The sequence below is a fragment of the Athene noctua genome, chromosome 1, assembly GCF_965140245.1.
Source record: "Athene noctua chromosome 1, bAthNoc1.hap1.1, whole genome shotgun sequence".
NCBI classification, from domain to species: Eukaryota; Metazoa; Chordata; class Aves; order Strigiformes; family Strigidae; genus Athene; species Athene noctua.
This window is the reverse complement of record NC_134037.1, coordinates 11,762,843-11,789,908: the sequence shown is the minus strand read 5'-3', so window position 1 is coordinate 11,789,908 and position 27,066 is coordinate 11,762,843. Positions and strand designations below refer to the sequence as shown.

At 38.4% G+C, this 27,066-nt stretch overlaps 1 protein-coding gene across 1 annotated transcript in view; it reads right to left on the bottom strand.

Moving 5' to 3' along the window:
• Positions 1-27,066, bottom strand: part of LDAH (lipid droplet associated hydrolase) — a 127,850-nt gene that overhangs the window by 35,291 nt on the left and 65,493 nt on the right. Inside the window, exon 5 of the mRNA XM_074895568.1 lies at positions 4,779-5,019. Within this exon, the coding sequence (XP_074751669.1) occupies positions 4,779-5,019 (241 nt within the window). The remainder of the gene's footprint in view (positions 1-4,778; positions 5,020-27,066) is intronic.

Below are 27,066 nucleotides of genomic sequence, written 5' to 3'. Positions count from 1 at the left end.
AGCACTCTTATTTCACCATTTCAGGTGAATTCATTTATCAAGTGCTTACCTAATACTTTAAACACTTTTTTGTAAAACTCTGAAAACTATGAGCAGAATAGGTGGAGGTGCTATTGAGTGCCACAAATACAACACTGCACACTGTCCTTATTCAAGTATTTCAGTTAGATGGGTATTTCTAAAGCATTTTAGTCCCAAAAGAGAACTCTCCAAAAATTTCATATCTTACCTGTCAGGAAATGGGAGGTGGAGATGTACAATGAATTTTTGAAAGAAGGTAGGAAACAAACAACAGGACTCACACTAGAAACCAGCAGCTGTAAATTCTAAAGCAGCCAAAGCATGTGATATCTGACTGCCCTGGCAGCAAGGGTAAAGGCTACACGGACAATTCAGACCACACTGTTTTCTCCTGTCTGCAACAAAATGAGCAGCCAGTAGCTAGACTAGGATTTATTTCCTCTAATTTTAGATATCTAGTAAAGAGGATCCCTTTGTGGACAGTAGAGAGAAACAGTCATTCGTGGGGTGTGATTAACCTGTCCTGCTTTAGATGTTAACTATATGAACATCACTATGTCCACAGTGGTCAGATGAAGACCACCCATAATGTCATATTTAAAATCTCTCTGATCAAGAAGAGAGAATTGGAATAGAAACAGATCTCAAGACATGACAACTCCCAAGGCTGGGATAATTCACACCCAGAATGAAATTTTCTAGTTGGCTCCCTGGAGATAGACTTTAAAATAACTTAGTCAATGTAAAAGCTTACATCCGTTTTTCCATGTTTCACTGTTTTTTGATACAAATTTATCTCCCAGATGCTATTTGACAGTTCTGCAAATTTTATCCTATGAGAAAGCTTTTTACTCTATGGCACTTTAGGGACGCAATTTTGCCATCCTGTATAGCCAACAGAGAGAAGTAGCCACTTCTGGAAGACAAGCCTCGATACCGCAGTTGGAACTCTTGCTTCCTGTGTAATCCTGTGGGCATGAGAGTGGAGCGTCTGAAAATGCCTTAGCCCTCTTTTCTCTGTAAAATGAGGAAAATGTAAGCACTCCACATGAAATCTGAATGTCTCCATACTAGGAACAAGATAAAATTTGAATCCAAATTCTGAAGTTCGATCTTAGTTCCAACTGCCTTCTTACAACATCTCTTGGAAGCTTAAAATAAACCGGAAATCTACTGACTACAGCCTTCATTTGTGTGACAGCCTAAACCCATCTGAAACCCTTGTTTCAGGTTTCTGAGTCCCCTCTTTCCCAACCCGCACAAAGCCGACCTCCCCCCACCCCAGAACTCTGTGCTCCCCACATAGGTTAAACAAACAGGGAGATTCCTCCAGGGAAGTCACAGGTTCAAGATCACAAAGGACGCACCGCGTTTGGGCCAATTGGAGGTTTTTCTTGCCATTGTGCTTATCTGTATCTTCACTGTCATCCAGACGTTAACCTCTGACCCACAAGCCCGCCTCTCGAAAAAGCCTTGCGGTGTTTACCCATTATGTAATGTCTGTGCTTTTGTGGAAATTTTACAGAAACAAATGGAGGAAGTTTGCCAGTCAAATGGCCGGACAATAAATCCTGTCCCGTGTAGATAGAACAGTTTACTGTCACTGTAAGTTTGCTACTGGCATCTGTCATCGAAGAAATGTTTACAAATTTCAATGCACTGGAGTGCCAAAGTATTCCAGCATTGCAGGAATGTACATGATTTGTAGAACAACCACCACTGTGCTAGATAGGGGTAGCCTTGTTTTGCTAGCCTGAATAAACAGAATGACAATGTTTCAGATAACTCAAGGTCACTAATGTCCAATTTTTCTGTCTATTCATCTCCTAGATTCATGAATACAAGTACCCAAATGCTAGACTGTTCACTGTAATGCATTTTCTGCCCTAAAATAACTTTGATAGAAGTTTAATCCAGGTAGGCAAACTGCCTTCAGACCCTTTTGCTTATTCCTAATAGGTTCTTTATTATTTATACGCTATGTCTTCCCATCCTTCCTTACAATTCCTTTTCTTTACAGTCTCCGCTGTCTCTCCTCTTTCCACACCATTTCCCCTTTGGGACAAGATGCTGTATTTCGACACCTTTCTGCACAGTATCATTGCAATGCCTTCTGCTGTGTGACTGCGGCTGCTACATACCATCAACTATAAAGTTAGGACAACAGAAATATGAGTTTGGGTAAGAAGCAGGAGCAAACATAATCTGAAAACAGTGGGACAGATAGGCAATAGAATTCTTCCTTCAATAACTCTTCCAAGTAAGGGATTGATTCTGCTGCCACTGAACGGAGCTTTTCACTCTCGATGTCAATAGGAGCGGCACTCAGTCTTAGAGTTTTGCTATAATTAAGTTTTCAAATCTCATTTCCTTTCAGAGGAGAGAAAACATTGTTGTGACTAAGCTTTGGATGTGGTAACAAATCCCTGGCAGGTTAGTTTGTTTTAACGGACGTATTAGTTTTAAGGAAACTTTTACCATCTTTTCTGCCCTTAATCACAGCTTTTATTACAATTACAGTAATGCAACAGATGTATCTGCCAAAGGCAATATGTGTATTTTTAATGAGTTGACATGCAACCTTCCTGAAGAGGAGAAACAACTTCACTGGCTGAATATTTCTGAACCATATCTAGCAGTTTATTAAGGGACCAGGAATCAATCAGAAAAACATTTACCACAAATACAGAGGCTTCAGTAACTCACAGATGAGCAGTCCCATAAGACAGACTCAGTGGTTGTGCTAGGTTTAGCAAATTTTTGCTGAATGGTTACATTTTCTATTGTCCTCAAACAATACAAGAGAAGGTTAACAGGCAATATCCGGAAAGCCCTAAGATTATTAATCCACACATGTGGTCCTGAGTCACTGGACTGTAAAACATCATCAGTTTCCAAAGATGAAACCAAAGGGGAATTCTGCTCAAGAGAGATGATATCACAAGCCCAAAGGAACTAGTTGCATAAATAAGGCCTATTCATGCAAGTTTTACAAGACATTGGCTCATAGAGGTTTTCATTCTGGTATAATGAATTCAGTCAATAAATTGAACATAGGGAGAGATCACATCCTATGAGCACATGAGCCTTCAGCCTGGTTTCTTGCCTCAATTTACCTTACAGCTTGGACACAGATCAGACACTGGTGCACACGGAAAATTACAACAGGCTGACACATACCCACACCAACAAGGCTCATTCACCTGGGAGCTAGAGAGCTCAGAGAGTCAGGCTCCTACAGCAGCACACAAAATTTGTTCTGTTAAATTATTCCTGCCACTGCGGTGGTTTGAGCCAAACAGCCCTCACAAACATTGGCTGGTCATGCTTTTTTGGAGGTTACTGCAGGCCAAGGACCATTTCCAATACAACTCTGGATGTGGATAACCTGTATTGAGAGGTGAAAGTTTATCTGTGGGGACCAGAGAAGGATTCCTGGATTGTGGAGACATGACCCCACAGGCCTTCACATACCTTTCTCTGAGACCAAATTATCAAAGGAAGAAGTTTGAAAGCCTAGTGTACGTATGACTACATGTTTGCTTTCTCCTCAGTCATCATAAAACTGCCATAAATTGTTAGGAACTCAAGCAACAAACCACAGGACTCCTACCAGAAATTAACATTATCAGTTAGGAGCCTGATGCTATGAGGCACAGGGTACTGCAGTGGAGTGACTTATGCCAAGCTTTACAACACAAATGGGGCTGCCTAGGTTTGGCAGCAAGAACCCTCACTGCTCATCCTGCTTTCAGACTCTGTACAGTCCTACAGTGAGCCTCCAATACAGACCAACACATCCACAGAGACTGACAAAAGGTATAGGACCATGCTGAAATCACAGAGTTACCCTGGCACATCTGTTAGGATGATTAGCAGGTAGAAATTAACGGATGGAAGACAGCACAACTGGAAATGTAGGAATGTGTTTTTACTAGTATTAATGCAATCAAAATTTCCTTCTTGCTATTATTTTTGTGTTAGCACATCAATTTCATTCCAAATTGTTTTCAACTTCTAACTTACCAAAATACCTGGAGCATAGAACAACCCACGTTCTGGTTTTCATTCTAAACGTAATTTACCTGAAGTTATTCCTTTTCTTAAAGCCGTTTCTCTTGCTAGAAAAATATGCGTACAATATGCACTGGAGGAAGGTTAATCTTCTATCTTTCTCTGTATGCCCTGAAAAGTGCTGAAATTCTTCTGTGCATAAAGTAACTTCTGTGTGTCTTCATAGACTGAATGGCCTTTTCTGAATTTACCAATATTCCAGTTCAGGTGACAAAACCTATACAGCTGGTTAAATTATAGCTTTAAAGAAAGAGATGCAAAGAACCCTTTGTAGAACTGATTACTGATTTATTTTCACCATCCAGTATGAATGAAATGCAAAAAGTAAGCAGACATAAGTAAAATAACCTAGACTTGTTCTAATCACATGATTAACTAGACAGTGGTTTAATCACATGAGATACTGTTTGTAGTGTGGGTCAGTTTTCTTAGAAATACGTATTCTTTGGGAAAATATTTTATCTGTTATTTTCCCCTTAAGATTTGGGTTTTTTTGATTGACTTATTTGAGATTTTCGTGTACCCATGGTCTTAATTTGAGAAAACATCAGACCTTCCTTCTTTCGAAACTTATTCATGCTTTAGTATTAAGCTACACAAAACGACATCAGCATTTACTAAATGAGAACACCACAAAAACTGGCGTAATGAGGAAAAAAAAAAAAAAAAAAAAAGGTGCTCACCGATGCAGTCCACGCTGAAGAGGTTCACGGAGGTGGTTATGGAAGATTCATCACAGGTCTTCATTCCTCGCAGGGCAAACCGCACCAGGGAGGCCTTGACTCCCTCTGGGAGGAAGGACAGCAGGTAGACCGGCATGTACAGGGCGTAACGGAGTTTGCACAGCAAAGGGGTCATGAGCTTTCCTTGAGGGGACTGAGCCATACGCTCTATCGTCGGAAACAGCAGCACGGAGCGAAGAACCTGCCGGGCCATGAGAAAACGACCGTCAGCGAAGTCCCGCAGCTCCGCACCCGGCCCAGGAGCTGCAGCTGCCGAGCGCGCGGGCCCGAGGCGCGGCCCTGAGCACCGGGCCCCGCGCGCCAGGACCAGACGGCGGCGCCACCAGGGGGCGCCGGGCAGGAGGCGAGAGGCGCCTCGCGGCGCCCGAACCAGGCGGGCAGGGGCGCCCGGCCTCCCCCTGAGACCGGGCGGGGGTGACAGGGACGGAGAGAGCCGCCGGGCACCGGCCTCCCCCTGAGACCGGGCGGGGGTGACAGGGACAGAGAGAGCCGCCGGACACCGGCCTCCCCCTGAGACCGGGCGGGGGTGACAGGGACGGAGAGAGCCGCCGGACACCGGCCTCCCCCTGAGACCGGGCGGGGGTGACAGGGACGGAGAGAGCCGCCGGGCACCGGCCTCCCCCTGAGACCGGGCGGGGGTGACAGGGACAGAGAGAACCCGCCGGGCACCGGCCTCCCCCTGAGACCGGGCGCGTGTGACAGGGACGGAGAGAGCCGCCGGGCACCGGCCTCCTCCCCACAAACCAAGCGAGGAGGTGACAGACAGCCCGCCGGGCACCCCGCCGGGCACGCTGCGCTTTGACAGCAGGGCGGGTTTTCAGGTTGCAGTTCGACACAGATAAACTGGGTCAGAACAGGAGTCTGGGCACTCCGTCCCTTTGCCAAGATGCGTGCTGTGGTGCACTGTGCTGCTTTCTAGCTGTTCTAATGAAATAGGCATATTCTAAAGCTGGCAATCATTTTATGTTATGGTAACAGTACACTGTAGCCTTAAAATAGAAAGAAATTAATAAAAAACCCACTCACACTAACCAGAAGTGAACTAACATGCCCACTCTCCAATACATTTCAATGTTCAGATCAAAGAAATACTCTAAAAGGATACCTGCCACTTTTTTCTGGAAGTAAAAACATACTGCCAAAATTCATACAGGAAAAACCCTCAAATACACACAACTACATTACCTAACAGAAGTATCAAGAAAGTAAGAGAGATTCTGGATATTGCATTTACAGATAATTAGGTATAAATTACTGTGCTTTGTTGGTGCCCCAGCATAAATAAACCAGATGTAGCTATGTATGTCTGCTAACTGCACATACCATTCTGTGTATTGCCCACATGAGAATAATATTTTTGCAAAAAATACTTAAAAATAATTTCAATTTACTCTCAGATGAGACTCGGATAATGTTTGCCACTGCACCTGTGTGCACCACCACTGGTCTTAGCAGCTATCCAGAGGAAGGCAGGGCACGCCACCAGGAGATGCTTACAAGATCTGAGCATTGTAACATAGCAAACAAGAATTTCAGAAAGTATCATTAACTTGCCATACTGTACTTTCGATAGTATTTTAAAAGCAGACTTTGAATTTGCTATTTATATGAAATACAGAACTAATTTAAGAAATCCTTCTACTTTCCAGCTGATACTACTTTGGTTTTAGACAAAGTACATTCTCAGGGAAATCAATCCTGGGCCTCTTACTAAAAGTGACCAGCAGCTGAAGTATAGAAATGAAAGACTTGTACTAAATTACATGGTAGTTTCGTGATATTTCAGCTAGGAGCTGAACTCAAACTGTTGTGATCTAAAGCAGATTTGACCCGCATTCCCAGGCACACATTAATCCTTTGACATTACAGTTTATAGATACAGGATTAGTTACTTGGAGTGCTGTACTAACCGCTGGGGGAAGTTGCTAAACCTTGGAGGAAAAAGGACAAACCAAAAAAGCTGTTACAACATCCCATGCATTCCTGAATTTTTAATAGCACACAAATTTAAAAGACAGCGGTAAGACGGAGGATAATTTAATTTCTTTCCTTTTAAAATATTTTGCAGACAATAATAGAGAAATGTAAAATTTGTATTTTTCAAACACATCAACTATTTCTTAGTTTACTGCTAGATTCCCAAGCCAGGATTTTGCAATGTGCATTTGACTGCAGAATTGCTTAAAGATGTAGTTCAACTTCTTTGCAATACAAGTGCAGATGCAACAGATTCACCATGTTTTATTATAATGACACACGTTCATAAAAAAGTATGCCATATTTGCGTCTTGTAATAAGTGAAGTAGAAATACACAGGTAAAATGAAGGAAATGAATGAGATTCAAATGCTCAACATCAGTTAATATTTTTTTTACTTTTCAAATATTTTTTCAAATATCTTTTAAACATCTATATGCAATTTACACTAGCTGAAATCAAGTAGACAACACAGAATTATGTTCAAGTTACAACTTTCAGAATTATTGTGGGACCAGTAATTCTGAAGATGGAAGACACTACCTATCATAAGCACCAGGTATTGTCACACCTACAAATGTCACGGTATATACCATTAAGTAAAGTGTAAAGGTTAATGACCCCTTTATTTATGGAAACTCTTCTCATACTTAATGATAGAAGTTTCTTGTGATAACAATCTGTCAAAATACAAAAACCATTACACATAACATAGAGAGGGAAACCCAGATTCACCTGTTTTAAATTACCCACAATTCAAAGTCTAGTGATTTTTATTGGTTAAGCACATGGGAAGGCAGAGAGCTGGGCAACTAGAGACTAGTCACAGAGATTTAAGTAGATCTGGGGACTACTGAAATGTGGCCAGTGAATCTACTGAAGGCAAACGCACCATGTGCCCAGGAATTGCTGAGAGCTGTATCACCTACTATTGCTGTGCTTTGGTCAACTCACAAAAAATCATAGAATGGTTTGGGTTGGAAGGGACCTTAAATATCATCCAGTTCCACCCCCCCTGCCATGGGCAGGGACACCTTCCACTAGCCCAGGTTGCTCAAAGCCCCGTCCAACCTGGCCTGGAACACTGCCAGGGAGGGGGCAGCCACAGCTGCTCTGGGCAACCTGTGCCAGTGTCTCACCACCCTCACAGGGAAGAAGTATGTGTACATTTATTAGTACATGTATTGTAATGGCACATATATTCTTATACTGGAATTGTCACTGTTGATTGCTGTGACAAGAAACAGTATTTGTAAAACTGTCATTCAACTTATTTATCAGTTATTTAACATGTGATTAAATTGCAAGATTTCAACACTCAGGATGACACATACATTGCAGTTCAATGTGTAAGGCATAGATGCTCTTTGGATTAGTCACCAGGCAGCTGCTTCTATTTTCACCATTAATTTTTAACTCTTCAAATTAAGATAGGGCTCAAGACCTGAATTGTTCAAGTGAGCGTAATATGATGCAGTGTCTCAGAAGTTTCAGATCTTGTTAACAACCGAAAGAATTATCTGCAAGCTTTTCACATAATTTGATGTGGGTGCCAAGGCAGCTCCTAGTTCCTAGTCAGGTGGTATATATATCATTGAAAAAATGAATGGGGCATGGCCTGAGCATGTGTCCAGAGAACAAACTGCCCCCAAAGCCCAATGTGTTCTGCTCTTTATTCCTTCTACACACACCATAGTAGGAAGGTGTGGGGACTTTTGGAGTTGCACTTTTGTCACTGTTTATATACTTTGGTACCTAGAGCAACTATCTAGTCTGTCAACTTCAGGTAGGTATGACCTGCACAGTTAATTTTACAACACAGAGGGAAGAGAAACTAATTATTTCATAGGAAAAGTGAGCCTTCAAAGCAAATTCTCCAAAAGCATGGCATTGACTAAGAAGCTTTGTTTAGGCAGGATCCCTAAATGAATGAGAATCACTTCACATGATCACTGCTTCATATAAATATTAAATAATTAAAACAAAGGCTTCCTCCTGATTATGTACCTAAACATTCCTGTACATCTGGGCTTTCTATTCAGCTTTTAATCCATCTAAAACAAGATGACAACGTGACAACTGAGTACCTTCAAGTCTGTACTACATAATGGTTATGTCAACATGTTTTTGGATTTGCAGAAGCAGCTGGAAGTTTTTTTGTTTTGATTAAAATGAGAACAGAGTACAAAAAGCCAAACAATTAAATTTACAGTAAATTTTTGTTTATCACTGCACAATTTAATAGTCTCAACCACACCAGCAAAGGATTTTTGTAAAATGTTTAACTTGATTCCTTATAAAAACACTAATAGTATGCAAATCAGATCCAGCTAAAAGAAACCCACAGTAATATTTTTCATTAGTGTCTTCTACTGAAAGAGTTTAAGATATATTCATCAGCTACAATTTGAAGTTTGAGCAGGTAACACAGGGACTGATGAACAACAGTGCTGAGGATGTAACAGCATGCTTAAAAACTGGATGCCACTTGCAATCAGTATTCAAAAAAGTGACTTGATTTTCAGCGCAGTTAACTCCTGTGATGCCAGTGAGAGGGGCTCAATACTTTTGAAATCAGGTGATTTTGATTATGCACAAGAAATGCTGGTTACAGGTTCAGGCACCTCAGGTGTGTACCCTCCTGAGATCACACAGCTGAGGGCCCAGAGAGAGCTGATCACTCCCTGCTGCTTGCTCTTAATATAAACTGATGCTTTGATAAGAGAAAGAAAACAGGAGAGAAGAGCAGGCAGGATGTGAAAAGGCAGACACTGACTGACAGAAAGGAGCCATTTTAAAGATTTGTTTCAGAAGCGATACCAAGTAGGTGAATTCATTAATTGCACCCAGGCTTTCTCAGTCCTGTACCTTGGCTCTCAACAAAGACCTTCCCTGGTCATGATACCTTGCAGGCATTTTCAGATCTCTCTACCAATGTCATAAAACAAGACTGTGACCCACTGAAGAAAATATCAGAAAGCAAAACTTCCTCAGAAATTACCCGCTGGTTCACTCTGCTTTAATGGCAGAAGCAGCTGTCGCTTTTCAGTGGGGAAGGTTTTTGGAAAGTATTTGCTCCTGCTGCATAATCTGTTCTTAATCACTGGGGGTGTAGAAATGGTTAATATAATAACCACCAAAAAAAAGAACATAAGGCTCAGATGCAACTCAGAGCCCACGAGATCAAATCAGCGGGCAGAAGCAAGGAAGCAATCTATTACGTTTTATAACCAACCCATTGCACTGACCGACACTCAGTAAAGAAGCACCCATGCACAGTTTTGCAGCTTGCCTGCAGACCCTGCAGCCACAGCAACAGCATCACTATGTTCATGATTTCAAATCACAGGGCTGGAAAGAAAATGAGTGAGGAAGTTTTATTTAAAATTTCCTCAAAACCCTATGAAAAGCAAAAGCTGTTTCTCTGTCAAAAGTAACATTTCTTTTGATATACATTGGTTCACCCCATCTATTAGTTTGTTATTCCTTTGTTGTGTTGGCAGAGGAAAAGCTATTATGTCAGGTGAAACCCAGTAAATTTTCAAAGGTAACATAATGATGCACTTAATGGTAATCTACAGTCTACCCTTGACACCAAATGCCACATTAATCACAATTTCTTTTACTCAGTATGCAGAAACCTGTAGGCAAAACAACAAGGGTCAGGGAAGTATTCCCTGCTTTATTACCGCAGCTGTGCGGAGCAGATTTCCAAGAAAACACACAGGACAAATCAGACAGTGCTGGCTTGGGCTTTCCTCTCATCACAGTGGGATTTTCTGGACTTGCCCATTCACTTTGCTCAGTCACATATTATATGTAATAGTATAATAATACAATATAATATATAATTATAATACAATATATTATGTAATATAGAGAAGTATTTTAAAAATCTTGAATAATTTCTTCTTCAGCTGTTCAAGATGCCATTTGGTTTGTTATATCAGCAAGCTGTCTGTCACAACTCAGTATCAACAAACCCACATGATTTCATGACAGTGAAAGAACTAAAGAATGAACACAAGTGACAAAAAATTATTTCACTCCTGATAGGAAGGAAGAATACGGTGCACACTTTCTTCTATTTTCTCTTGCAGATCTCCTGTGATCCTAAATTAATGTTTGGGCATATTAAATGGACAACAGACAAATACCTCAAACACAGTTAATACGAAATCTTATCGCTGAAAATTTCGAAGTGCTTTATAAGGACTAAGCCCCACAAGAAGTCTTACCATACTTATTTTATGGAAATTCAGCAAGTTACATGATGCCACATGAAAATATACATTGTGAAAGCAGAAAGACTTAAACCAACTGTACGGTAATTCACAACTCTCTACTCTAACCAAAGCTTACTTTTCTGGGTAACAAAAATGTTTCTGTAAAACAAAGTGGTAAAAGAAATGTAAATAACCAACATTTTGCAGAGAAGTTTGCATTTTTTTACCATGAATGTCATGTTGGCTTAGTTCTCTAGTGGCTACTTAGTTCAAGTCTTCTGTTATCTTCTAAAGCTCCCTCCCAACACACTGCTGTGAGGCAGGGGCACATGCACTTGATTTCACACTTTCAACTTAAATTTTCTGTATTTCTTATTTATTAGTGCCGAAATTTCACTTTGGCACCAGATTAATTTAATTTGTTCTGTTCCTTTCATTCTGGACTTCTCATTACGTTATCTATACTCTATGAGACTAAGTGACAGAAAGAAGGGTTTTTAAAAATTTTTCTAAGAAAACCCTTTGTATATGAGAAGCATAATTTGTTCCCTGCAGAGCTTAACTTGTTCTCCAAGCAAAAGCACAGTTAGTGTATGCACATCTGTGAACATGCTGTTAAATCTCTAAATACACTTAACTTTTCTCTGATGGGCTGAGGAAAAGCAAACTTTTTGACTGTCACTAACAGCATCATGGCACTGTCTACCAACTTAACTTTACTAAGGGGTATTTGAGTTTTCATAGTTTGGGAACAGATTGTATCAAGACTCTTGATCACAGGACCTTCTGGTAGTTTTCACAGGCATATTGAGGATCCAGGTAGGGATCAAGTTCTTCCAGGAAACAAACATGTGCAGGGCTGTGAAGGCACAGGGAGGATGTGCAGATGTTCACAGGCAGAATTTCTCTCAATATCAGAAGAAATTATGTTTCAGTTAGGCAGAACTACTTAATGCCATCTTTAAGCATACAATGACCCAGCCAGCTTTTTTATGTAGGCAAGAGCACAGTAGCATAAATGCAACAGGACAATGGCATAGAGCAATGTGTTTAAAGATGAACATTATTTTAAAAGTCAGAATTATTTTTTTGCTTTTATGCAGACATATATGAACAGAAACAGTAATGCCACAGATATAAAACGTCGGTATGTAAATATCAAATGTACTTTTAAGGACTAAGCATAAAAGCATGCAAGCAGTCCATAACATCCCTTTACCAAATAAACTTTGGATTGAATTTTGCTTGACAACTTCTGTGCGGTTACCTCCAAGGCATTAGGTCTAGGTATTGCCTTGGGCACATGCCAAGTCCAATACATGCACACACACACGTACACATACCAACCTGGTACATGCTTCTCATTCTTTGCTGAATAAATATAGCAAAACCTAGAGATCCACATCCAGTACACTGGTTACGTGAATAATAATGATGTCTTACATCTTTTAGTGTAAGAAAATTCATAATTAAACACAGTAAAGTAGGCGCATATGCACAGAGTTTAGTTACGGCTGGAGTAGGAGTATGACAGTTTTCTTTATGGTATCAGTAAAGAAATAACCTAAGCTTTATCATATCAGAGGCACAGATTATTGACTACTCTACATGATTTTTTCCCCTTGCATGCCTTATGTAAATAGAAAGAGGTGAAGCTAGTAGAAAATTATTTATCATCTATGCTTGTGGCTTCCAATTTGCATTGTAGCCTCCATACTGGTAAACTAAACTGTGCTAGGACCTAGGCTCCAGGACCAAAACTTTTAGTATGTCCTCTAGCATGATTTTGGCCAAAACCAGCCAGCGCTTTCCCAGTCAATGTCTGGGCACAGGTCAGAAAGTAGTGCAGAGCAGGAACTGTTCTTAAAGAAGATGTGTGAGAAGCAGTCATGTTTGGGGCTAGGGGGAAAGGAGGAGGCTTCACTATTTAAACAGAAGCTGTATTTTGTCACTTGCTGTCAAGAGCCACAAGATGGGCCTTGATATGTTTTATACAGAAAAATAATTTAAATACCAATTTTAGTGTTATCTACCTCAATCAGAAATACCTCGAACTGTTCAGAGAGGTTTAGTAATTGATTTTGTCTAAGTGAGATTCTAAACACACTGCACACCACCCCTGGCAATTACATACAGATCCTCCCTTCTCTTATCAAGTGATCGTTCATCAGATGCTCAGCAAGGAAAGAACGATTCACTAACTCCATATGCCTTTTCATACATATGTGTTAATGAATTCTGCTGAAATCACACCATGGAACAGTGGGAAAATGAGTGAGAATAAACCTTTGCCCTTTTCAGAGTTCATTTTTGCTTAGTTTCATCAAGTTCACTACTGGACCTTAAACGAGGTGCCTAAGTTAGGAGTTAAATTACTCAAGACTCCCAACTGAAGTCAGTCAGGGACAGATACTCAGAAGATGTCAGACGGACTGAAAACACTTTCTAGTAGAGTCTTCTGCCTCTCACTAACCATAGAGAGGACCTAAGAGTTCTAATTAGGAGCTTCATCACACAGAACAAAATGAGACCTTTCCATGGGAGAAGCAGCAGAGCATTCTTTTCAATAAGTACTTTTTAGGGGAGCAAATGCTACTATAAAGCAGTATTTCAGTAAGTGTTCTCTAAAAAGGCCTGTTCACATCTGTGTATTGTTTCCAGCATTGAAAAACTGTGAATATACTAGTGCCACTTAACATGGCAATGCATGAAGACTGGAATTTAGCACTTCCGTAAAAGTTGCAGATATGCAGTAATTCCTAGGTTCTGGTCTTGAATGATTCAGAATTACTAAACTTCACTTCATACTACAGGGACAGTGTCTATAAAGCACATGCCAAGAAAAAAGATGCAGGTTAGCACTACTAACATCAGTCCATGATGACTGCAACTGTATTGTGTTTCATTTTAACCTCTGTGCAGTCTCTCAGTTCTAGGTTTCCTCTGCCATTGAAGCAAATTTGCTCTATCATAACTTTAACGGATATACAGAAGAAGTTGTATACTGCTTTTCTATTATTTTAGTTAAGCAAAGTCTGCATTGCACTGAAGGACACTGACATTAGTCTGCTTAGAAATCAGAAACATATGTATTTGGTCACTGTTTGCAGATCTGGTCTTCAAGGTATATAGGCAGTAGAAGAAGAGAAGGTAGGGGTATTTTATAATGACTGTCACTACCTCCCTTTTGTAGCCAGACTGCAGCTTCCAACGAATGTCGTGCTTCAGTACATTCAAAACCAGCTCTCTGAGATCCAACCTGGGTATGTGCTTCATGATGCCTAAGGCAATTTTTCTAAATAGAAGTACAGGGAAAAAAACCCAACCAGCCAACAACAACAACAACAACAACAACAACAACAACAAAGGAAAAAAGCAGTATAAGAATGAGGTTCTGTTAAGTTAAATTTGGTACTTCAGTTATTCACCTTGCAGAACCAATTCAGAAGCTACCACTATCTTTAAATATGCCCAGGAAAAATAATCTAAAGCATGAATGAGTGGGAAAAAACCTGGCAACTAATACAGCTGAAAGGACACATGGGAGACGGTGAACAGCAAATGATAAGCAAGTTTGCAATATGATATGGTGCAGAAAGCAAGCAAGAGAGAAGCTCTGCAAGGTAATGTTACATATCGTGAGGAAATATAGCACAAATACTAGAGGAAGCTCTGTCTGCAGATTGCATTCTCTGCTGTACATCTTAGAAGATTTCAACCAAAACCCAGCCATAAATACAGCATAAAATTGATGAAAAGCTTGAATGAGAACCTTTCTGAAGGAAGTTATATATAGAAAGGAATATGAATAGCTTGGCAAAATGGGAACAAAAAGGCAATGGGGTGGAGAACCGTAACTCCACAAATTTTTAAGGGCTATAAATGGAAAGGATGAGAAATAATATTTTGGGTGGGACAAGTGACATAAGTACATGTGGTGGAAAGAAAAGAATTAAATGTTAAAGTACACATCAGAAGTCTGCGTTGATGTCAGCATTTACGCAGCACCAAACTATCGGGTCCCAGGTGTAGAACTGTTACCAACAGGAATGGTGCAAGGAAGAGAAAAGCCACCTTACACGGATGTGACAGACACTCTTGTTTTCCAAGACCAGAATGTTATATCAGAAAGCTGTAAAAAAGCTAACATAAGGCCTGATAATGTTTTTTATACATTCAATTCTCTCATGCAACTCTGTTATCCTAGGACAAGAGCATATTACATACACTGACTAAAATAATAAGCCAGGAAGAATGGAAAGTAAATGTGTTGACTTAAAATGTTTGCATTTGTTTTTCTCCCCCTTCTTTCCCTCCTTCTGTGTAAATGGTTACCACATTAAAAAAAAGAAAAAAAAATATACAGCAAACTAGCACAGTCTTGCAGAGTGGTTATGCCCAAGAAAGAAACATACTCTTTCAGGAGGGAAAAAACAATCAAAGGTTATTTACAAAGTTTTTATCCCTCCTCCAAAAAAATAAGAATGAAACATGAAGTTGAGAACACTACAGAAAAAATATTTCACTCTAATTCAACAAATGCTGTCAACAAAATGGAATTGTTATCACTCCAGCACAAGACTGATCACTAAGCCCAGTCTACAACCATTCTGCATTTCCTTCCTATCAAACTGTAAAACACCCTCCAGCACTCTAATGACATACTTTATGATGCTTTGGAAATAGATCCAAACCCCCAAACCCAATGATCCAGTGAGGATGAGAAAATGGCAGACTCACATCACTACCACTGGCACGGGCCCCCTTTTCTGATATGGAACTCATTAAAATAAAGTATTTAAAAAAATCACAGGAAAGGGGTTTAATTGTGGTCAACCTTTACTGCTTCTAAGGAAGGCAGTCGAGGCCATGAAAGCTGTACCTCAAGTCAGTGTAAGAAATATTTCTTGGACAACTATGGAAGAGTCCACAAACAGGAGTTAGGTACTGAAATATATGACATACTTTATACTAATGATTAGATTTCATACATACATACATACATATATATATAGATGACATCTACAATATATAAACTTATATGATTATACATGGTGTAAAAACTACAGCAACTGTAACACATGTACTCTCTTATCTTTTTTTTATAGTCCTTTCCATTAACTACTCATATTCACTAAAACCAATACAGTTTTCTTGATGTTGCTTATTTGGATGATGACTTCAGGTTTAATATTTTCATGTCCAGAAACCAGTTTCAAATTTCTAAATTTATTTATATCCATCTGATCCTATGTAAGTATTGCATTCTAATATAAAAGAATATATAATTGCATAACAATTCTATTTTTTGTCTGTATTTACTCTTGTAATGTTTCTAGAACACACTCATATACACATTCTCTGTTTAATGAAGTTAAATGAGCCAAGATACCCTGAGCTCCTCCCATAACTTAGGTTCCTTATTATCTTCCTATGCTTTTCCTCTACTTATTTCAGTCTGAATTCATCTTTCTTGAACACAGCTGGCTAGAAATTACCTTGTATGATAGTACCTATGCTTTTCTGTCCTATAAACTATATTATGATGAACTAAAATGCAAGAGAATTCTCTCCATGGTGACATGTCACTCATCTTCATGAGCACTGATGGAGACCCTTAGCCCTTTACTGTGTATTTCACACATGCAGTGAGAAAAGCAGGCTTTTCTTAAACCTTATCTGTGCAAATATGACTCATGTGTAAGAAACAGTAAGTACAGAGAATATGAAGATAATGTTTTTAAGCCCCTCTCCTGCACACCCAGACTCTTCATTCTTACAGCATGTGTACAACTGCCTCCTTCAAGTGCTCTGCTGACATGGTTGTCTTCTCAACCTTCTCACTCTTGGTCCTTGGCCAGATTGTCACTCAAAGGTCAAACTAGAGCGCAGTCAGCAAGAGCTGTGGCAGGGGAGAAGTGGTAGCCAAGCTCAAATCAATGTCTCCTCTAGAGATCTGCAAAGCAAAGTAACTAGAAATTCATAGCATACTTTTAACAAAACAATATTGCCTTAGATACTGTGCTGCATCACATCCTAAGCTCAGGTTGGCTGCGTGACAAGGGCTGTCTCCTGTTCTGAGTGCTGTTTTCCGTTTATCTTTGCCTGATGTCAGGGATGTCTCTGCCTCTTGGCATCTGATGTATTCTCCTTTGTTCATACTTAACTTCATGTTTTTGTAGTTAAAATTACTCATGGCATAGTCTAATAGATTGGGTTATTCAATTCCTATTCTGGATTTGAACAAAACAGGCAAAAAGAGAATTATCGAAGTGTGTGAGTGAGACCACTCTCGTTCCTCTGTGACCACAGGTACAACCCTCACAGACCCCTTCTTGCCTCTAAAACTTCATGATTATTACTGACCTTACAGGAGCTGATCAACTTAGATAGGTCTCCATTGCTTTGAATTACAAAAGACAGAACTTTGGAGACTACAACAGGCTGGATTCAGGGTAACGTAAATCAAACCAACCATATATCCAATGTTTTTAGCTATTTCTATTTGGACACACGCATAAAGTATCAGCTATACAGGTTCTTGAAAACACAATATACGTACATACATACTTCCTTATATATTCCACAGAAGGTTCCTCTTAGAAACAACATACATACGAATCATCCTGAAAACCTCAGAAAAGCATTGTTTCCAAACATTTCAACAGCATTAACTTCCTTCAAGATACAGGGTAATGAAGGATACAGAACACATTGATACTCATCTTGTGAAGTTCTGCATCATCTTCACAACTTTACAGTATTCTACTGTGGTATTAACTGTACAAGTTATAATACAAGGTCATATAAGATTTATTTTTCCTTAAGGAGAAGATTACACGGTTGTCCTTAGTGATATTAGACAGTCACTATTTGTAAATGGCACATAACTGTATCTAAGCCAATCAATAGTTAATGAAATTTAAGGGGAAACTTCCTTTTTGTCTATGCTCGTTCATAATTTCCCAACAGTATTCCTGTACCTTCCTTCTGAAGTAGTCAAATGTAATACAATGGATCACAACAAACTGAATTTTTATGTTTCCCAGCAATACAGGCTCATTCACAATGCCAAATCTTTTCCTTACTTTTTGTGACTCTATCAGAGAAATATTATTTTAAAAAAGAAGCATGTCCTGCCTTCATACTCTGCCCCATGTATATTCCTTGCCTGAGGTACACCACCATTTCTGGGACAAGTTAGTCAAAGGCATTCTTTTAGCTGTAGCACATACACTAGCTACAGATAGCCACGCTATTCCTTACTAATGAAATACAGAAGCAAAATTAATATACTGAAGCATCTCGTAGGCAGATAACCTGTGATTTACTTTTACAGACTACCCTGGAAAAAGAAGACAGGAATACTTTCAGATAAGTTAACTTTTAGGTGATGATATTCAATGACAGGAAAACAGAAAAAAAAACAACTTCCCAGCTGACAGAAAATGTCAAGCTCCCTTGTGTAAACCATCAGAATTTTTGTCAGCAGCAAAGTCTCCTTAATTCAGCTGTGTATCTAGCACAACTTTGGTTCTACTCTATGTGGTAAAAAGAAGAATTTAGCAGAAAAAGCAATTAGTAGGATGTCTTGAATATAAAAGTTAATGTACCTGTTCCAAACCATTTTAAAAATTATACTTTCTCCCAGTCTGTCCATCTATTGCTCATATTAACTTACAGATTCTTACATTCAATATATCCAATATTGTCATCTAAGTTGCACCTTCTTCAACATCTGCATTTGACCCACTATATTCGAAACCACACATTTTTCAAATGAATGAAAACTTGGCTTTATTTTTTTACTTTTTCAGCTTCTACCTGATGATATAAATAGCAGGCAATATTCTCATCTGTTTCAAATGCTCTACAGTGATCACAAGGTTTTTCCATGTCCTGGCACCTTCTTTATTTAACATACATTATCCAATTTTATTTGAAGTACATCTTTAATGCCCTAAAAGCCTCCAGTGCTTCCTGGCAGTTCCACTTGGAAAAAAAATTCAAGGACCAGAATTTTTTTTTAATGTATTTGTATTTCAAGCTGTAGTCTTCAGTATAACGACGCATACAGTGCTAGGTACAAGGATTACATCCTTAGGTATGCAGGTCTAAGTGTCATTTGCACCAAGGTGAGGTGTGACTAAATTTATGTCTACTTTAAGGCCACTTTCCACTGACTTAGCATAAATTTGATTTTGAGCCTTGTATGTTGGAATCCTCCATCCAAGCTCATTGGACCAGCCACATGAAGAGTTTTTTTAAAATGTGAATCACAATCAGGGTTCTACAGTATTAACTTTGTATATGTTATTAGGAGTATACTAAAACTTACTCTGCAGAGTTCAAATACAGAAGAACTAAAATGGGATGAAAATAACTCAGGATATATCCTTCAGTAGCAAGAAAGTGAGAGGCATGGAAATCTTGGTAGTATCTAACTTGAGTTGCTAAGGTTAAGAAATTACCTTTGCCAACGGTCACAAGCAGAGTGTAGAGCCCTAATGAGACTGCAGCGTGTCCGATACCCTACTGAATGCTTCTGTGGTTCCGCTCTATGGATGGGTGTGGGAACTTGTTGAAACTAGTGGCAAAATTTGAATCAATGTAATGGGCCTTAATTCTGCCTCATGAATAAATTCTGATTAAAGGATTTATTTTTCAGTAATTAAATATGACAGTCTAAAGTCAACGTAGATCTCACTGAAGACACAATATTCCCAGTTCTAGAGACCAAGATTCTCTCACCTATTCTTGGATAGACAGATGAAGACCAAGACTGCTGTAAAACACTTATCATGGTAGTTACGGAATAACCTCTTGGATTGAGAAGTAAATCAAGACCTTTGACAATTCCCTTTGAAATCAATACGCTTTCAATCACACCCTTCAAAAGGTTCAGTGTCTTCCGTAAGAGCTGACTTCCAATGCTGAAACCTATTTAACAGCAACAGGAGAGGGACCATCCATACCTCACCTTACATGTGGGTCACGGCACAGGAAAAAATTATCTGTTGTTTCACATTACTTGAAATATTTTCCAGTAAGAAGTACTCCTAGAATTTTTCCAGATGAAGCCCAGAATTCTGCTAAACATACAAAAGACTAGAACTCAGAATTGTTCTCTACAGACACTGCAAACTATTTCTCAACAGGTCAGCTCTACATCATGAACTATTTGCAAATTATTAAAAATGTAAAAAATATTAAACACACAGAATGTTCATTACATTTACAAGTCTCACAGGGCTGAAATGCAAATTACCCTGTACTACAAATATTTGGGTAACTGAAGACTTGCCCAAAATGTTTGGAAAAAAAAAGAAAAAGAAAAAGCCTTTTTATGGGTTAAGGTAATAATGAGAAAAGTGTTCTCCCAAAAATCTGTATCTTATTGTTGGACTGAAAATAGTTTAATAGAGAAAATATTCATTGACAGAGCAGTATTTTACATAGAGAATTAAGCCCCATCAAAGTGGGCAATATCATTCCATCTACAAGGGAAGTGCCAACGGAGACGGCCAAAATTTGCAATGGTGTGATAATACCAGCAGGGATGGATTTGTTGCTATTATGAATAAAGCATATAAACAGAAGAAGATTAGGAGGGGTGAGAGTGAAAAGAGAGGAAGAATAGTTTATTGGTTGGAAGAAGGGCAAGGAGAAGCTTATGTTGGAATGCAGTGTCACAGTTACACACCATAAAGCTTTCAGTTGCTCCCATTACATGAATGTCAGAACGCAGCTGCCACTTTCCAGGAGAAATTCTTTCCGTTTTCATTTTGGAAGTACAGGGTGGGATATTTTTTTTTCAGTGTAGCACTCCCATGAGATCACCTCATTGCATCTGCAGGTACCCTTATGGTACACAGACTGGTAAATGTGATCTTTGTAGACATGATCTGGGACACCTACCACTTACGATGAACCAGCAGTATGCCCTTAAAGGGGAGAGATGGCTCAACAAAAAGAAAGCATTAAGAATCATATTTTCTGTTGTCTTGAACCAGTTGCTTTCAGAGACATCTATGTACAGCCATACCTACCAATAAATCTCAATGACAATCCATTCAGTTTAAGGAAAAGTGGCTAAACCAAGGTGAATGAGAAACCAGCCTTACAATTATAATCTCATTTTGCTGACGAAAAGGCAAGGCCAGATTTTCCATCAGTGCCTCAAGATCCTTGGACTTCTGTTTTTAAGAGCTCCACTTAAGACATTTGGAAAGGCTATATTTTGCCACTCACTGAAATCAGCCATCAAAAAGGTATCCAGTTAACCCAAGCCCATAGCTCCACCTGGCTAGAAGGGTTAGTAGGCACATAAGGAAAGCAGAGGTGACATTTGATGTTAGGAGTTCAGTCCATTACCATTTTAACCATTTTAAGTGGATTATTTAATGATGTATGATGGAGGAAGAAGAGCGGAACAAGTCCCGACTTGTGATATCAATGAAGAACAGAAGGATGAGTGAGCCAGGAAGGATACACTCAGAAGAAACAAGAACACAAAGCCAAACATTGTATTTTTGTCAAAGGAAGAAAAGAAACAAGGAATATTTGATGTTCAAGATAGAACTTATATCCCAAAGTCTTGTCAGGGTATCACAAGAAGAAGAGAGAGGAGTGAGGAATTCTATCAGTCTGTTCATTCTTCCATCTTCGCATTGACTTTCCCAGAACTCTAAACATTTTAAATAATAAGGGAAAAATACAAAATTCCTTCCTTCGCAATACTACAGATTGCTCCTAGACTTAGTTATTATGACAAATGAAATTTAGGCAGGAATCTGCTAAAAAAGTAAAAATATAATATCTAATTTATCATGAAAATAAAACTGGTCATCAACAGGAAGGATTTTAGTGCAACTTAACAAAAATTTGGAGAATACTTTTCAATTGCCAACGTGAGATAAAAAGTCTGAGCTCTGCCAGCTGCCAGTAAAGGTCACAATTCAAATTATATTTATTGAGATCTGGGGTTTCTACCTTTCATTTCAGTAAAATACACTTACAATAGTCATATGGATGTTTTAAAACAGAGGAGCAGAAAGTTAATGTTTTCAAGAACAATTAGGACTCTGAGTTCTACTCCTTATATAGAATTATGCTTTGTTTTGGAATCTGAAGTGGAGTGGAATGTTCTTACAATTTTCCATGGACTAGAAATGTTGTAACAAAGTTATTAGAAGCATATTTTCATTAACATTAATTGAACTTTCTCACAGGACTCCAAAGGTGACAGGTTTATTAAATACAATCGTGGTTCCTGGACTGCCACTGAAACATATACTTAATACTGAATTCCACATGAAAGGGGAAACTTCAATGATTTTTCTTCCAAAATGCCACAGTTTAAGTAGACTTGTATCTAAACAATAGAAATCAAGCATTTCAAATATTTATACATTAAGTAAATGGAAAAGGAAGTGGACTTCTTTTGCATTTAATTTTGAAGATAACCTCAGTTAAGAGCACAGAAAGTGATTCTTAAGAAGAAATCTAGGGCTTGGTTTAGTTTTCTAAACATGTCTACAGTCATCCAACACATCCTTAGGTATCTGAAAAGATCCATCGTGGCACTGCCAAAAATGCCCCTAAAATAATCAGTAATCAAAGAAATACTAAAAAGGCAGGGAAAAAAAAATTTCTCCAGCATTTACCTGAACTTAATTCAATAGTGTATTGGAAATGCCCTAAATACAGTGAATGTGCAATCTAAGCACAGAGATCTTTTAACTGTTTTGTATAAAGTTTGTCTTTTCCCAATTGCTTTCACTCCTGCAGTGAACTCTTCAAGCAGGACACACCATTCTCAGTACAGAAGCTAATGCAGAGGAATACATTTTCCCACTCTAGCCTTTAAAGTAAGCATCCCTAGACTTCACCATGGGGAATGAACATCTTAACGATACGGCAGAGTAAGAGATACTTTTAATTACAACACTGTCCATTCTAAGTAACCTCTGCTAACTAGAAGATCCAAGCCAAGTCCCTCCTCACTACTTGAGTCACTGTTACCACGTAGAATGAGAGGCAAGAGCTGATGAAGCAGTTCAACTTCTTTGTTGAAAGCTCAGGGTTGCCAAAGAAATTACATTTTAATATAGAGCTTCTATGAACAGATATTGGTTACTAGAGTTATAGCCGAGTTCAAAAACTTCACAGTGTCACTTCACATGCTCCTTTCATGAACAATTCTTTAATGCCCTAATTGACTGATTTCCCTTCTTCTCAACTCAATTTTAAATTAGCATGAAAACTGCCGATTCCTGGCTCTGCTGTCTTCTCTAAAAGCATATTAATTGCAGTAGAAGAACAAAACAAATTCAAGCTATGTGAGACGTATCTTGATACGGAACTTTGATCGTTTGATCCACCTCTCCAAAAAGGTAAGTCTCTGATTTTCAAGTGCTATGCATACATATCTGCAGGCATAATTTCAAAGGATCTCACCACCAAGCATAAAAAGTTATTTGGAAAATCTGGCTTTCAAAAGGGTGTTGAGCTCTTCTGAAAACATGCTATAATTCCTAATTGTTTTTGAAATTCACTTATTGTTTTATGTTTATGATTCTCTCATTTCTATAGAATTATTTCACTTAGTTATTACAATATGAATCTAAATTTTTGCATATTCAAAATAATAAGATTTTACGAACAAATCTGTAAAAATCCAGAGTACTTAATAAATTCTGTTATTATGCCATTTACCATTCTAGTCATCTTTTAATTTTTAGTCCTTCATTTCCTCTTCATTCTCATGTTTTACTTTGGATTCTTGATGAATGATCATAGATTCTGCTTTTCAGTTTATTTTTCTCCTTTTTCTGTTTGTACATTTGACTACTTTAATATTTTTTCACTTCCTAGAAAAGATAATTTTTGTAGGTTTATTTGAATTCTGACTACATACATCTGAAACCAGATCTTTAATTAGCAGCAAGCATCTTGAAATCAAAATTATTGTTCTTATGTTTCCCTACTTTGAATCATCACAAACAAAATCTTGGTTTTTATATTGTTTCTATGTTCAACTGAGCAGTAAAACAAATATGTTAAAACACGGTGTCAGAAGTTGAAGTTTCAGTGAACATTATGAACAAAATACTGTTTTCCTCAGAAAGCCTTAGGAATTAGTTTTTCTTCAGGCCTTCTTATCACAGGCTTATGATATAAACAACCTAATCTTAGGGCAGTATTATTATTGATGCTGAATTCTCACTCTTAAAAAGGCAATCAATGTTAAAAACAGAAATCTGAATTCTTATGCTCAACAATTATGTACTGACTGAAATACTGCTTCTGATTTTGTCAGGCCTGTCTTTTAATTGCACCAGATATCAATTTTAATTAAATTTGCACTTGTGCTTTTAATTATCACTTTACTATTTACCAGTCTCATCTGATCTTCAACACTTCTGGACTGTACGTTCTCCTGACTCAGAAGAATACTGAATTACATGTAATTTCGTATTTCCCATAAAAGTTCTAGGACTGAGCTGTGGTATCTACCTGATTCACCTACTTCAAAAACCATACAAGGTATGCTACATATACACATGGCAGCACTGTTCAGAAATGCATTATTTGTTTTCAAAATACATGTAAGGCAGTATTAAGAATTAATTTTTATATTTAAAAAGTCTTTTCTGTAAGACAAAACTTATTGTACGTTATCTTTCCAGTATCTCTATTTCTGGTTTTAGGACAGACATTTAAGAATCAAATGATCAGACAAACTGACAGTGTCTAGCCTTTGGTCTATATTTGGCAGATACAAAAAGAGTGGATTTAAAAATGAGTTTTGTCCAATTTAATGTATATCCATTTTTATCTATTAAGGCTGTCATACTGCAATCTTTAAGCTTTTTGTTTTCTAAACTGAACTTCTATATTGACAGTTTTTGGTCAGATACTGAACTCAGCCAGGCAAATCCACAACTCAGCTACTCACAGATGCTGACAGTAGGATGAACTAGAGCTTCCATGTGGCTAACATCACCTGAGCCACAGTGTACTGATACAACATAACAGAAACATGGCATAAATACCAGTGAGCAGAATAAAACAAAGCAATTCAGGTCAAGGTTAATTTCAAAAAGCATTCTTTGGGCCAGATAATCAGGCATGATGTTTAGCCAAGTAGGCTGACAAGCACCATAAGCCTCATCCAAATCTTCCATTCATGCTTCCTTGGTAAACAACAGGTTTTGGGTTACAAGTTTAAGATCCCAACAGTGATGACAGAGAGGATCTTGAAAAGGGCATAGTTCAGCAGGTAATTCTTCCTAACATGAAACACTGAAAATTTTACATGTTGCTAATCCTAACGTTTTGTGTTGCCAAAAATCCAGACTTTTATCACCTTATGTTGGTAACTTGAGTCTCATCTTTCACTGTTTCTTGCTTGCTACTCCTATAGTTAAAAGTAAGAACAAGTCTGGACTGCAGACAGGACAATCTCTTTTACTTTTTCCCCTCTCTCTCTCTACTTGGGGTGGGGGGGGAACAACTTTAAAGTATAAATCCTATTATCTCATTTTAGAGGAAATTGGATTCTTAACTAGCAGGCAGTTCTATGCTCTTGACCACAAGATACTGAATCAGAAGAGAGTCAGAAGATGGCACCACATGTAACAGACTCCGCAATGTATGATTAAAAGCTAATTTCTCTGCTTAAGAAAGCAGAAAACAGAAAATCAGACAGACACAAAGCAATAATGGTCAGGTATTTTTACAGCATGACTGAAGACTATTCTCAAGTTGTTGATCACATTTCAGTTCCTGGTCGGTTTAGTTATTTGCCAATAATTGCTAGTTCATGCCACTTTGGCTTGAAGCCACTTTTCTGTGATAAAAATTATATTCTTAATGTGGAGAAATATGCTCCCTGGTGAAAGCAAAAGACTCCTTATTTAATTTGGCCTTAGGCATTTTACATCTGAAGATGTATTACCTTCAACAGTTTATTTCTCATTACATTTTAAGTTTCCTAAATTGTTCTGTATCCTTGAGATATTTCACATTCTTTTGTCCTCTATATTACAAGGTGGGTTGTTTGTCTATGAAGAGAAAAGTAATTTCAGGCAGACCTATGCAACATATGGAAATCTAGACAGTTCATGCTCCTATTCACAAAGGCAGCGTCCAGTGTGAGTTACACAAAAAATCCCATCTGTCTGTTGATTACCGCACTTTCTTACAGTTTACATTTTTTAAAGCTTTTTTTTTGGCGGGGATAGGTAGAAAAGAATATGACTGGGACCGTTAGGATTAGAATCTGTCATCAAGCCAGTGAAAATAATGGTTGCTAGTGGTCTCTTGGGTGAGCTGACACTCTCAACCCCATTCCACAGTTATCAGTCTTTCACCGACAGCGCTCTGAAGTTTTGTTGAGCTTTTAAATTCAGGATGGTGGCCTTTTACGAGCGTCTCCGTCAAAAGTCAGTATCTCTCTAACAAATCTTTGTTTGCCATGAACTCACCCACTATTGCTCTTTGCTTTGTGGCGTCCCACCCCAAAGAGAGAAGGTTTTATGTTTGTCTTAGGTTTTCATATAAATGCTGTTTTCATTTTTTCTTTCTTTTTTTTTAAAATCTTTCCACAAATCTTTGTAGAAACTTCCTTGATGCTTCAAAGATACAGCATCTTATTTATTTTATTTGGTCAGGTTTAATAAATCATCTGTGTTACTTCTCACTTCTTCCAAATAAGAAAGATGAATAATGTTTGCATATGGACGAAGTTTGTACTGCTTGCTTTACTGGCTATTCCACTAGATTTACTGATATTGCCTGAGGCGTCACGGAGAGAACATACTCGTCAGAACTTTGTCATCTGTTACAAGGTGGATTATGCAGACTCTGCAATGTGTATACTGTTAACTCAAGAAAATTTTAGTCTAATTGCTGGTTTAGACCACCTGTACTTCCTTATATATGTTCCCAAAGACTTGCTATCTATCAAGAACGGAGAGAACTCTCAAAAATATATATATTATAGAAATAGTCTAATTCAG